This window comes from Notechis scutatus, chromosome Z (assembly GCF_049901735.1).
Source record: "Notechis scutatus isolate UNSWTSFEM ecotype Mainland chromosome Z, rNotScu1.2, whole genome shotgun sequence".
In the NCBI taxonomy this organism is placed as follows: domain Eukaryota; kingdom Metazoa; phylum Chordata; class Lepidosauria; order Squamata; family Elapidae; genus Notechis; species Notechis scutatus.
Window position 1 is genome coordinate 31,269,076 of NC_142025.1, and position 14,281 is coordinate 31,283,356.

At 36.8% G+C, this 14,281-nt stretch overlaps 1 protein-coding gene across 2 annotated transcripts in view; it reads left to right on the top strand.

Moving 5' to 3' along the window:
• Window positions 1–14,281, top strand: part of CPVL (carboxypeptidase vitellogenic like) — a 42,177-nt gene that overhangs the window by 13,609 nt on the left and 14,287 nt on the right. For both annotated transcript variants that reach the window (XM_087945751.1, XM_026673599.2), the window contains 8 exons: window positions 4,598–4,712; window positions 6,230–6,288; window positions 6,971–7,050; window positions 7,759–7,825; window positions 9,420–9,542; window positions 9,853–9,984; window positions 10,931–11,026; window positions 13,561–13,734. In XM_087945751.1, coding sequence (XP_087801877.1) covers window positions 4,598–4,712; window positions 6,230–6,288; window positions 6,971–7,050; window positions 7,759–7,825; window positions 9,420–9,542; window positions 9,853–9,984; window positions 10,931–11,026; window positions 13,561–13,734 — 846 coding nt within the window. The remainder of the gene's footprint in view (window positions 1–4,597; window positions 4,713–6,229; window positions 6,289–6,970; window positions 7,051–7,758; window positions 7,826–9,419; window positions 9,543–9,852; window positions 9,985–10,930; window positions 11,027–13,560; window positions 13,735–14,281) is intronic.

The following is a 14,281-nucleotide window of genomic DNA, read 5'->3' on the forward strand; positions in this document are numbered from 1 at the left end:
GCTGGTATGATGGTGGTGGCTATATTCTTGAGTTTATTTTATTTATAATCATTTGATATAATGGATAAAAGATAGGGGAAAAAAGGATTGGCAATAATGTTTTATTTAGAGGAGAATCTGAATGCTTTTCCCCAGGACTTACTCAGGTAATCATGAAAAAATAATAATGAAATAAATATCCCTGAAATTTCTCAAGGTTTCTCAAGGTTTTATTATTTTTATCTTCAAATTGCAATGTATAGAAATCCTGGGGGAGACATTGTTTTGGAGTTACACTTCATTCTATTATGCTAGTTTACCTTTGAGCAGATTTTGTTAGTCTAGAGTTTCGTAATAGAGTTTCAGATAATCTAGATCTGTTCCACATGCATTTAGGGACATAGGTTTATGCTTTTCTGTCTCTTATTATAAAATCTGCAACTTTCTTTTATCTGAATATCAACAATTAAAGACTGTGCAGGTGTTTGATTTTTTAAAATATTTATGAATCTTTCTGTCTGAAAGGTTCCTTCTGGCTTTATGCAGCTGTAAAAACATTCCCTTATCAAAACAATCGAATTAAGAACAGGGCAACTCATGTTGAAACATTTAGAGAGTAGAATACTACCTTAAACCCATCAAAGACTAGCCTAAACAAAGCAGGATTTACAGCCTACCTAAAAGTAGGCAAACACAGACCAACTGTTTCCATTGGGAATTTTATAAAAGAACGATTGACACAGTAGAGCATTGTATTGAGGTATTTCTGCATGTGGGCATAAGCATACATAAACATTTGATAAGAAGTTAGATCTTTGATTACAATTAGTGACTAGATCACTTGTTAAAAAGATAACAAGGCAGTTTTCTTTATACTGATTCGAGGAAATAGGATTTTTGCAAAATTCTTTTTTTTTTTTTTGTAACAGTTACTTTTTAAAGAGGATTTTTAAAGGGTGAGTGATATTACCAGAAAAATCTGGCGCTAGGTTGTAGAATTTATCATATCCCATTGGGTTGGGATAAGTGCCTGTGCAGGTCCACTGCTTCTTGACTATATCATTGAACATTTGCGGCACGGGAATAATCTCTGCCTCAGTAATAAGTTGTGAAAAAATTAAGTCATCAGACTCCTCCTGTGTTGAAGGTGGTTGGGAGATAGTGGTCAGATTGTTGAGGCATGCTGTGTTTTTTGCCTTAAATAATAAGGGCTTAAATAGGTGTGGGCAGAATAGCCCTGTGAATATCGGTTGATCTGGGGCCAAACCCCTCATCTTCTGATATATCTTCTAGCTGCTCTGACTCAGACAACAATGAAACATTGTCTTGGAAAGACACTGACACGATTTGTTCCAGCTCGTGTAATTGTCTTCCTGTATTGCATGACCTGGTCAGTGTGGCACCTGCACCCGAGACTGTTCCAGGAGATGTCACACGTTTCGGCCAACCGATCCTGGACCTCTTTGCCTCGCCATTCAACATGCAGCTCCTGAGGCTCTTTTCCAGATTTCCAACACAAGGAATGGAGGGAGTCAACGCTCTATGCTGCCACTGGCCTCGAGGTCTCTTATATGCCTTCCCTCCTGTCCTGCTGATTTCTGGAAACTTCTGGAGGAGAGAGCAGAACTTTTGTTGGTGGCACCATACTGGCCCAGATGTCCATGGCTCACAGATCTCAGGGATCTATTGATCGCAGATCCATGGAGAATTCCGCCGGACAGTGTCTCACTCACACAGGGTCCAATTCAACATCTGGACCTACAGTGGCTACACTTAGCCATATGGCGCTTGAGTGGAGACTCCTAAAAGGCAAGAAACTCTTCAATAAAGTCATCTCAATGATCCATGTGTCCAGATGTCCGTCCACCAACTGTATATACAATGCTACCTGGAATATCTTCTGCAGGTGATGGGACAAGGTAAAAATAGACCCCATATCTCCATCGGTGGCTCAAATACTGGACTTTCTCCAGGAAGGTTTAGACAAAGGACTCTCACCAAACACCTTACGTAGATAGGTGGCGGCCTTAGCATCAATCATTCCCTGTGGTGACTTACGATCCCTCGCTCATCACCCAAGAATATGAAGTTTTCTCCATGGGGCCATGGAGACCCCCAGTGGTCCACAGATACACCACCTGGGATCTAAACAAGGTTCTCACAGCACTCACAAAACAACCTTTTGAGTCTCTGAGAACCACAAGTCTCCACCTACTTAGTGTTCTTAGTAGCGATAACATTTGCAAGAAGAATTTCTGAGCTAGCCGCCCTGTCAGTAAGACAAGATCTCTCTATTTTTCATTCCAACAGAGTAGTCTTTGCTTAGATCCAACCTTCATTCCCAAAATTAATTCGATTCCACAGAGCACAGGAGTTGATACTCCCCAACTTCTGTCCTAAACCAGCTCACGGACTAGAGCGACAATGGCATCTATTAGATGTATGACATGCCTTCCATATCTAGATAAACAGGACTGCCTCATTTAGGAAGACGGAGTCCCTCTTCGTCTCCTTTCAACCTTCTACTCATCGACAGTTGGCAGGTGGCTCTGAGCCACGATTGCAAAGACTTACAAAGCACAGTCACTGCCCATACCAACAGGTATTATGGCACACTCAACTAGGAGTGCTGCAACTTTGGCGGCTTGGGCTATTCAAGCGTCAATCGACAAGATTTGTAGGGCGGCAATGTGGCATCACTGTTGCCTTTCATAAGGCACTATAAACTGGACATTTTTGCTTCCGTGGAATCAGCCTTCGGCAGACAGTTATTACAAAGGGTCCACATGTAAAAAGGGGACTCCAGACCAGATGGAGACCCTCCTGTAGGACACACCAGCTTTGGTATGTCCCATGCCTGGATGCTCTGAGCAGCTCATCTGGAGAAGGGGCGTTGGTGCTTACCAGATATGCCCATTCTCAGTGAGTTGTGAAGAACATCCAGCCCCACCCAGAGACTGTCTGGTGTGGTTCCTGGCCAACTATGCAGAGCAAAGGTGAAAGAGAACAACTGTGAACTTATCAGTTCAATTTTGCCAAAACTGGGGACACTAGGGAGGAGCCACAAGAAGGAGTGTCCTCAGAAATCAGCTCAGCCTATAAAATGAGAGACAGAAGCACCTCCTATGCCTGGATACTCTTCACAGCTCACTGAGAATAGGTGTATCAGGTAAGCACCAATGCCCCATTTAAGAATAGTAGTCAAAAACCCTCATATTGTGCTGTCCTGCTCTCTCTCTCACACACACACTCACACTTAACAATGGTTTAGTGGGTTTGTTAGTATTCCTAAACGACCACCAAAAACCCAAAACTATCCCAATTAAGTCCAGCCACAAGCAGACCAATGCTAGTTCACAGAGCAATGGCCATGAGTCCATGAGGCAGTTGAAAATTTCCCAATCAAAATAAGCCCACCAGGCAAAATTAAATCCACAGTAAAAGAAGGTTCACGAGGCAAAAAAAGTCCAAAGTTCACAAGGCACGATCCAAGTCAAGGCACAATGTCATTCCAAACCAAGGCAAGAATCATAACGACTAGAAAACACAAGAGTTAGGAAATGAACATGTTCCCATCATCACTGCCATCTGTCTGCTTGTCTTAAATAGCCAGCTTCTGTTTCAGCATATCAAGAAGCGTGAGGCTTTCTTCTCATGAGTAATCTGGCTGACCTTCTTTGTTCCTGCCTTTTCTCTGTCCTACTTGTTCTTGGATCAAATGCAAAAAGCAGTTCCTCTTCTTCATCATTGACTGGCTGCAGTTGTGTGCTTTTCCCACATGAAGCCTCAGGCAGCTCTTTTGCAGCTATGCTTCAGCCAAATCCCTCCCAAAAAGATACTTGGAGCCATTGACCATCTCCCCTCCAGACATGCTTGGAACTGGTTCATCCTACTTCAAGGTGACATTCTAGAGTGGTATCTGGGGAAGCATCCATGAGAGTCATTGTTGAGGTAATTCCCCGTTAGGAGAATGAGCGCATACAGGGAGGCGTATTTGAGAGAAGTGTTTGAATAATATACACAGAGCACACAGATACACTGTACAGTAAATGTAGGTTTTTTTACTTCCAGAAAAGTTTAAGCAAACTCCAAAATAAGCAATCCAAAGTCATTCACAAGTTAAATCAGTCAGTTTTCAATCCAGGGATAATCCAAATATCAAAGTCCAGTGTCAAAAAACAGTTCAGTATCAGACTTACATTAAATCCAGTAATATCAGTCAATTAGAAGAAATGGAAGAACGGCAACTCTTTCCAACAGAAGGAAACAGAGATACACTCACACTCTCTTCTGAGACTCAGACTAAAACAAACCAGATTTCTGGCTCCATCTTATGGCCGTTTGAGAAACCACACCTAATTACAGTTTTGCATTTTCTTAAAGATACAGTTTTAAAATGTTTATCCTGGTTTATATATTTCTAACCCAAATACCTGTTAGGTGACTTATATTCCTAACAGTCATCACACATAATGAATTTGATAACAACCATGATATGGAAGATCAAGTAGAATAAAATAAAACCATGACAACCCTAACCCTTATAATCTGTTAAAATAAACACAGTATTTCAGCACATGCAACAATAGTTCCAATCTTTTTGTTCTTATGGTTTCAGGATCAGCCAGAAAAGGCTCCTGTCTTACTATGGCTCCAAGGTGGACCTGGAGGAACATCTATGTTTGGCCTCTTTGTTGAACATGGGCCATATGTTGTTCAGAAGAACCTCTCTTGCAAGTATTTTATTTGTTTCTAGTGTAGTACATGGGAGTATTTTTATTTTTATTTCTGAATATTCATTTTTTTTACAATTCATTTCCCCCCCAAATTTTAAGTGTAAGTAAGGAAGTGGATATTTGCTGATGCAAAACTGACATTTATGTTTGAGATGAAATATGGCTAAAACTCAATGTTACAAAACTTGGGTCAGTCTGTCAGCTTGAAAATAATATCTTTTCAACTTTAAGCACAAATAACATTGTCATGTTTCCTGTTTATTTGCTAGATATTACTAATCTCTGTTTTTTACTGGCAAGAAATAAGGAGCCCCACTCAATTAAAATGTTATAAAATAAAAGCAAAATTACACTTAAAATCCTAGATGCATGGACTGTGGGATTAATACATAGTTGAAGGTATTGAATATATACATATTAATTAAAATTAAATGTTACTCTTAACATGTTACACCATCCTGAAATAAAAATAACTTGAAAGTAGAATAGGCAGCAATATAAATTCAACAAATAAATAAATAATTTACTAATTGGACTAAAGTAGAATTAGTCATGAAAACTGATCTCATATAGGTGGTCCTTGACTTATGACCAGTCTTAGTTAGAAGTTATAACAAACCTCCAAAATGGGACATAATCTGGTTTCAAAGTTCCAAAATCCAGGCCTCACCCACCTGTGGTCACATGACCATATTTTGCAGCATTCTGCAAGCCAAATGACCATCTGATAACATTTTTATCAGAAACATGTATTTCCTTCTAGTTTCCAGCAAATCACACCCCAATTTGAACAATTGGTTTGCTTGTATAACCACTGTATTTGCTTAATAATTGCTACAAAAAAAGGTTCTATAATTGAGTCTGGTCACTTGATAATCCATTTTATAGCCATCATGATGTACAATTAAAATTGCGGGTTCAATTATGGTAATAACTTTATTTTATTTATTTAATAAACTTATAAGCTGCCTATATTGTCAGCTTACTGAGTAATGTAAGCTTATTCAGTAATGCAAAACATTAAAATTACAATAAAGATCTTTAAAATGAAGTTAAAACTAAATTAACCAAGATGGTAAAAAAGGGAACAATGTCCACACAGGGAGGAAGTGGGGCATTTTGTAATCCATTATTCACTTTCAGAATGCAAAACACGCATTGGTCCCCAAGCCAGTTACTTGAGGACTACCTGCAATGCATTTTAAATATATCTTTAATCACAAGGACAATGTAGATAAATATATTAGAAATATTAACTTAGACTAACATATAGAAGAATTGATCATAAGTTGTTTTATGTTAGCATCATTGGTAAAGGCATTACACAGGAATTCAGAGCCCAAATCCTATACTTGGAAATATTATTATTATTACTATTTTATTTTTATTTTTATTTCGGGGGGGAGGGTGATATATCCAAAATGTATTTGGGTATGCCGAATTCACCTCATATTTCCACAGTTTGGTATATTGATGGTAGCTGAAATCTTATTCTGCTTTGCTTCCTTTAACAGTGACTGAACGAAAGTTTCCTTGGACCTCTAAGTTCTCCATGCTGTATATTGACAACCCAGTAAGTTAAGAATGAATAATATTTTAATTAAAATACAAACTTGAACATCAATTCTTTATAGTATGAATAGCATCATGGTATAGGCACCCCCATATTAAAGGAAGAGTGTTTCTATCAGCAATAGTAATGCTGATTTACCACCAGTTTATCAGGTACTTAAAAGCAGAAGACTTGGCAGCACAAGGAAATAAGAGCCAATGACTTAATAGCCAGCCATCAACAGTCCAATCAACAACTAAAAGTTTATTACTACTACATAAAAAGGACTCACATAAGTTATTCCTGAAAAAAAAGAGAAAAATGGGAATCCAGATTTTCTAATAGGAAATCTTACCTTATTTCCTCCTCCTCCTCCTCTCTTATCCTTAAATTTATTTGATATCTATCTCAGGGTTCAAGGCAACTCTGAGTGGCTTACAATATAATAAAAATATACAAATATCGAAACAACTTACTAATTTACAAATTTGCCCATTGGTCTTGATGAAATTAATGAAATTGATGTAATTGACTTCAGAATAGACATGAATATAGACTAAGTGCAAAACCAGACTAAAACAATTTATAGCTGTAGGAAAAACTATATAGTTAATTTGATAGTTAGTTTTATTTGATGTGGAAAACATCAGTAAAAAACTGAAATTCTTTGTCCTCACATGTCTTGGTTCTCTTTAACTATCAGGTTGGAACTGGCTTCAGTTTTACAGATGATCTGAAAGGATATGCGAAGAATGAAGATGATGTAGGAAGGGATTTGTATAGGTAAGTTAAAGCTGAATTTCTCCTTTTTTCCATTAAAATAAGCACAAAAGTAAGTCCTGCACAACTTTTTGTAGAGATTTAGAACTAAACCTGAGCAAAGCATTTGCAGCAATCTTTGAAGTATTAAAGCATCTGTCTTTTATAAGGCTTCTTTATTGTTTCCAGATATCCATGTATCCCTGCTTGTCCATGTATGTATGTGTGCATCTGTTGGAGCAGCTGTGCAGGATTATCTCACTTAAATACACACAGAAAGCCAAGGAGAGCATTCATAGCAGCCATGCAATACTTCCATAGGATATGCATGACTGGTTTTAATACTTCAAGGTGTGGTGCTTTGCTCATGCTAACACAGTTGTGAAGGATCTCTTTGAATGAGTTGCATAAATTTAATATTTACATTCAAAGGGAAGATGGTTTGGTTGTAAAAATAACATAAAACATTTATAAAAAGTATTTAATATTTACAGGTTGTCCTGACTTATGACAAAAATTGAAACCTAAATATCCATTCCTAAGCCTGGGTGGTTGTTAAGTTAGTTATGCCCAATTTTTCATCATGACTGTAAAGTGAACCACTGCAGATGTTAAGTGAACTGTGTAATCATTAAGCAAATCTGGCTTCCTCCATGGACCAAAAAGTGAGTTCTGAGCTTATACTACAGTTTCTCAGTGTGTGTATTAATTGATACTATATCTGCATTTCAGTGCAATTGTTCAGTTTTTCCAGCTTTTTCCTGATTATCAGAAAAATGACTTCTATGCAACTGGAGAAGTAAGTTTGCTTAAACATTTGTCAATTTGTGAGTGTAAATTTCTATTTAAATACAAACATATTCTATTAACTTTGTATGTTAAATGCTTAGAAGAAATAAAACTTCTATTAATTAATACAATTGCTGATAGACAGTAACCAGCAAGAGTTCTAGACAGGTAATTTGGTTACTCAGCAAAATTTATTTCAAAATGAGATAACATTTGGAACAATATATTCTGTTCCAGAGGTGGGATGCTACCGGTTCTGCCCAGTTCTATAGAACCTGTAGCTCTGAAGAGCAGCAGACACCGAACCGGTTCTGTGTTTGCTACTGTTTGGCCCACCTGCCCACCCGGGCTCTTACCTGTCCTTTATTTCCTGCTTTTTCAACCTCAGCTGCTTTGCGCAACACAGCTGAGGTTGAAAAAGCAGGAAAAAAGAGGCTTTTCAAATGCTGCAAACCCGTGCACAGCGCTTTTCAGCTGTCTGGGCAGCACAGCTGATTTTTTTTTTTTTACACACCCGTGCAGCAAAGCGTGCATGTGCACGCAAAACATAGTCACCGAACCAGTAGTAACACTGGTTGAATCCCACCCTGTTCTGTTCTAATTCTAAATGTGATATCATTATGCAATCATGCAAGCAGAATTGATAAAGGTTATATCATGAATTGTACTTGGAAAGCATAATAATTAAACTGTCTTTTATTAAATGGCACTGATTTATCAGCTCTAATTTAAGTTACTTTAATATTGGAGGCTCCATTGAAACTTTCTATAAGTACTTTTTGAGAGAATAATCAATTCTCCCGCAAGAAAGGTAAATATCACTTAGATTTATATACCACTTCACAGTGCTTTATAGCCCTTCCACTGCCCTTGGAAGGATGGAAGGCTGATTCAACCTTGAGTTGATAAGATTCGAACTCCTAAACTTCTGGCAGTCAGTAGAATTAGCCTGCAGTACTGCATTCTAATCACTTGCGCCACCGTAGCTCAGAACAAATAGAAGAAAGACAGTGTTTTTTCCAGTTACCCTTGTTAACATTCTGAGTTGTAGAGCTTATATACGTGAGCATACAGGAATTCAGATTTAAACTTTGTAAAATAATACAGGTAATTCCATAAAAGACCAGGCAAGGGAATTGTAAGTAGCCCTCTTTATTGTTTTAGAAAACAGGGGTTGAAAACAAAGTTATTTTCTTTTTTTTCAGATTTTTCAGCCAGAAGTTAATTTTGACCTCCGAATTTAACCTGTAGCATTAGCTTGAACATAAAGAATTTAAATTCCTTTCCTTTTCTTTTATTTAAACAAATGTATAATTTTCTTTTGATACCAATTGACCAAGAAAGAAGACATAAAGGGATTTCTTAACACAGAACATTTTCATATTCTATTTTTATTTCCAAAGAAAGATGTGAACCCTTAAGATATTGTGGTAAGCAAATATAACAGTCTTACCTAATGTGCCGCTGTTCAGATATTGCCTGGATATTGAAATTTGCATACATCTGAAGCTCTTGATTAACTAAGGGTATCAGCCTACTAGTTTATATACAATATAATAAAAAATCTCTACATATTAATGATTCAACCGTTGTATTATCTTTAGTCTTATGCAGGAAAATATGTGCCAGCCATTGGATATTATATTCATAGCAATAATCCTACAGCAAAGATAAAGATCAACTTCAAAGGTGTTGCCATTGGGGATGGTCTTTGTGACCCTGAAGTGGTATGATTTCTATATTTTTTATATTCTGAAATTGCAGACCTCAAAAGAGCATAATCCTGATCGATATCTAGTCTGTTAAAATGCTTTTAACCTTAAATATATTATTTCAAATTAGGTGCAACCCTAGCAAGATGGTTGTTTAAAAGCCATTGACATTTTATTACAATGTCAGTGTATAGTGTTACAAAAGTGTAAAAGTGTACAAAATTCAGCAAAAATGTATTGATTTTGTTGTGTTTTTTTTCAATCTTTTAAATGACTTTTTAAAATGAAAATAATCATGACTAATAGTGTTCATTTTCTTGATCAGATGCTGGGAGGCTATGCAGAATTTTTATATCAGATTGGCTTGGTAGATGAAAAGCAGAGGATATATGTTCAGAATCAGACTAATCTGGGACAACAATACATCCAGCAGAAGAAATGGAAAGAAGCCTTTGAAGTATGTCATAGAGGCCCACATGATGGCCTTCAGCAATTAAAACTATCTGAGCAGAATAAGGGGTCAGAAGGAAATCAAATGGAGGTCACAAACTTGATTGCAGCAGCAGCAAAAAGAAAACTAATAGGGAGAGAAGTCATTCTCCTATGTTCCTCTAAAGTTTACATTGGACTCCCTTCAAACTTGAACACTTGAGTGTGTGTTTACATAGGCATCTCTTTTATGAATTGCCTTACTTTCTTAATGTTGATTTCTGAATGTCCTAAAGCTTTTCCTTACTTCCAGAAATTGGAAGAAAAGTAATCTTGGAAGTTGTGAGGGTGCTTAGACATATTTATCATATCTTTTCTATCCACAAATAAGTATTCTAATTTTTTTTTCAGTCACTAGAAAAAAAAGTAAAGAGGTTAGTTACCATACACAATTAACTGACGTGAGTGACATTGTAGCATCTTGCATTCTAACAATCTAATGAATCTTCCATATAGTATTTTACAAAATCGTCTTAAAAAAGAAGAAAAAAAAAAAAACTTGGTTTATTTAAAAATAATTGTTACACTGACTTTTGCTGATATCATGCAAGCAAGCTTAATCTCTGGAATAATAACTGCAATAGCTTCTGTTTTACATAAGGAGAAGAAAATGTTTGCTGGTTCAGACTGAAAGGGCCCAGGTCATCTAGTCCATACTTTTTCCAAGGAACAAAATGACATTTCCTCTCAACTTATTTTGGAGACATTTGATTGAGTTAGTTTTCTTTTATGACTTGAAACATGGTATTCAGTTGGGTCTTGATGCAAAGAGGGATCTTTCTTTTAGTATTTGTTAGTGAAAATATATTTTATCAATTTTTCTTTTCTAGCTGTGGTAACTGTAGACCAATGAACAATTGACATATTCAGCAATGAAAATGAACAAGTTGAACTTACATGATTTTCTTCATCAGGTATTTGATATTCTGTTGAATGGTGATAAAACTGGAAATCCTTATATTCAGAATGTTACAGGATGTAGCAACTATTTCAATTTCTTGCAGTGCAATGTAAGTACTTATGAGAAAAGGCAGATATATTGAAAATGTAAGTGAATTCAGAAAGTATTCAGACCCCCTTCACTTTTGTCAATTTTGTCATGCTGCAGCCTGATATTACAGTTGTTGAAAATCATTTTTTCTCATTAATCTACACTCATAATGACAAAGTGAAAACAGAATTTTAGATATGTTTGTAAATGTATTAAAAAGAAAAACTGAAATATCACATTGACATTAACTGTTCAGACCCTTTGCAACAACGCTTGAAATTTAGCTCAGGTGCCTCCCATTTCTCTTGGTCGTCGCTGATATATTTTTACACCTTGATTGGAGTCTACCTATGGTAAATTAAACTTATGAGACATGATTTGGAAAGGCACATTCTTTCTATAGAAAGCCTCACAGGTGACAATGCATACTGTAGCACAGGGGTGTCAAACTCACAGCATCGCATTGTCGTCACATGATGTATTGTGACTTCTCCCCCCTTCGCTAAAATGTGGGTGGGTGTGCCAGTGCGTCACGCATCCAGCCCACAGGCTGCAAGTTTGGCACTCCTACTGTAGCAGAACCAAAGACATGAGGTCAAAGGAACTGCCTGCAGAACTCAGAGACAGGACAGATCTGGGGAAGGCTACAACAAACTTCTTCCATTTCAGCATTATAGAGGCTGCTATGCTGAAGGTTCCTAGGAGCACAGTAGCCTCCATAATTCTGAAATGGAAGAGTTTTGGCATAACCAGGACTCTTCCAAGAACTGGTCACCCGGTCAAACTGAGCAATAATTCTGAAATGGAAGAATTTTGGCATAACCAGGACTCTTCCAAGAGCTGGTCAACCGGTCAAACAGAGCAATTGGGAGAAGGGCCTTAGTAAACCTGATAGTCACTCTGATTGAGTTATAAAGATACTGTGTGGAGATGGGACAGAGTTCCAGAAGGACAACTATCACTGCAGCCCTCCACTGTTATGGCAAAACAGACAAACAAACACCTGAAGGACTCTCAGATTGTGAAACAAGATTCTCTGGTCTGATGAAACCAAGATTGAGCTATTTGGCCTCAATTCTAAATGTTATGTCTGGAAGAAACCAGACATGCTCATCACTTGCCCAATATCATTCCAACAGGGAAGTATGTTGGTGGCAGCATTATATGGGGGTGTTTTTCAGCAGCAGGGACTGTGAGACTGGTCAGAGGTGAGGGAAAGCTGAATGGAGGATATCCTCAATGAAACCCACAGTGCTTGGGACCTCAGACTGGGCCAAAGGTTCACTCTCCAACATGACAACGATCCTAAGCACAAAGCCAAGACAACACATGGGTGGCCAGAGCCTTGACTTGAACCCTATTGAACATTTCTGGAGGGAGCTGAAAATGGCTGTTCACCAATGGTTACCATCCAACCTGACTGCACTTGAGAGGATCCGCAAGGAAGAATGGCAGAAAACTCACCAGTCCAGGTATGCAAAGCTTGTCACATCATACCCCAAAAGACTCAAGGCTGTAATTGCTGCCCAGGATGCTTCAACAAAGTGAAGAGTCTAAATACTTATACCAATGTGATATTTCAGTGTTTTTCTTTTTAATAAATTTACAGACATTTCTAAAGTTCTGTTTTCACTTTTGTCATTATGGGATACTGAGTGGGGATTAATGAGAAAAAAATGAATTACAACTGTAGAATCAGTTTAAAATTGACAAAGTGAAGGAGGTCTGAATACTTTATGAATGCACTGTATTTATACATGTTTAATCTATAGACCCAAAAAGATGATAGTGGTATGAATTTCTGCAAAAACCAACCAGACCAGATGATAGAATGGATTTACTCTGTTCTGTCTTTGAAGGCTTGCAGGAAAGATCCCTTCTTTTCTTTATGACCAGAATTGTAGTGCCATAGAAGAGAATATTTGTAACTCAGGTTTGAATTGTTGGGAACCTGATGCTCTTTAAGTTTAAGCCCTCATAGCCAGTTATTTGTTTTACTAGATCAAGAGGTCAATGAAGACAACGTTACTGCTATACTAACATAGGTATCTTTCTCTTCATCAGTGTCCTAACTCATTCTCTCTGTTTGCTCTGCAAAAATTCATTCTTCCTGAGGAGATATTTTTTTTATTTCCAGACCTGTGGTCTAAAGCTATTGGCTAGGTTATCTACATAGATTTTTTTCGTATTTTAAAGTTTTGTATAAGATACTTAGGGCAAATAGTATAAAAACCCTGTTGCCAGTATGCTGAATGAGTTGGGCTGTTGGTTCTGGTCCAGCCAACCCTTATTTAAAAGAGCAACTAGTGAAGTAATATTCCAGCATCAGAACTGATTTAGTGTATTTACATTAATCAGTGAAAAACAGAAAACATTTCAAACTTGAAAATGAAACTGCAAGGTCAAATTGTTTCAGTTCTCACAGACACACTGTTAAGTACAATTGGCTGCTATAAGAAAGAAAGCAGAATTATCTAACATGTATTAATTTATTTTCTTGCTTTGATGAAATACTTTTGCATGTGTTCTTTTTCTTTATCATTTTAATAACAGGAGCCTGAAGATCAGGAATATTTTGGAAAGCTATTATCACTGCCAAACATAAGAAAATCTATCCATGTTGGAAATTTGACCTTCCATGATGGTTCTATGGTTGAAGAGCACTTGATTGAAGATATAATGAAGACAATAAAACCTTGGTTGGCTGTTTTAATGGATAATTATAGAGTAAGTAAGATTCCAGCTTGAATTTCTTACTTGTTAATTTTAGAACCTGACTATTCAATATTATTATGACTAATATTGTATTTTTATAAAATACAAGTATAGTGTTTTAAGTGTGTGTATAAAAAATTTGAAAGTTTCACAAAGATAATTTAATAATTTTTAGCTAAGTGCATCCTTGTTTTTCTGTTCTGAAGGGATGAGAGATATTCATATAACTCTTTCTGCATTAATTTACAAGTCAGCAATATTTTTTTTTGCCGTGGCTTAAAAGTTGGTTATGGCATGATAGTTACCTTGCCAGGGATAAGAAAAAAAATGAAATATTCAATAAAAATTAAAACATAAATATTAATAGAATATATTTACCCAGAGCTGCTAACAGAGTTAGCATATTGGAATTAGATTGAAGGAGATAATAGGTTTCAACCTTATTGGGCATACAACTCACTGAGTAAATTTGGATTAATCTTTCTCTCCTACTCTGATCTATCTACTAAGACCATTTTTGGGAGAGATAAAATTAGGGGAGGGGTGTCTCCAAATAATC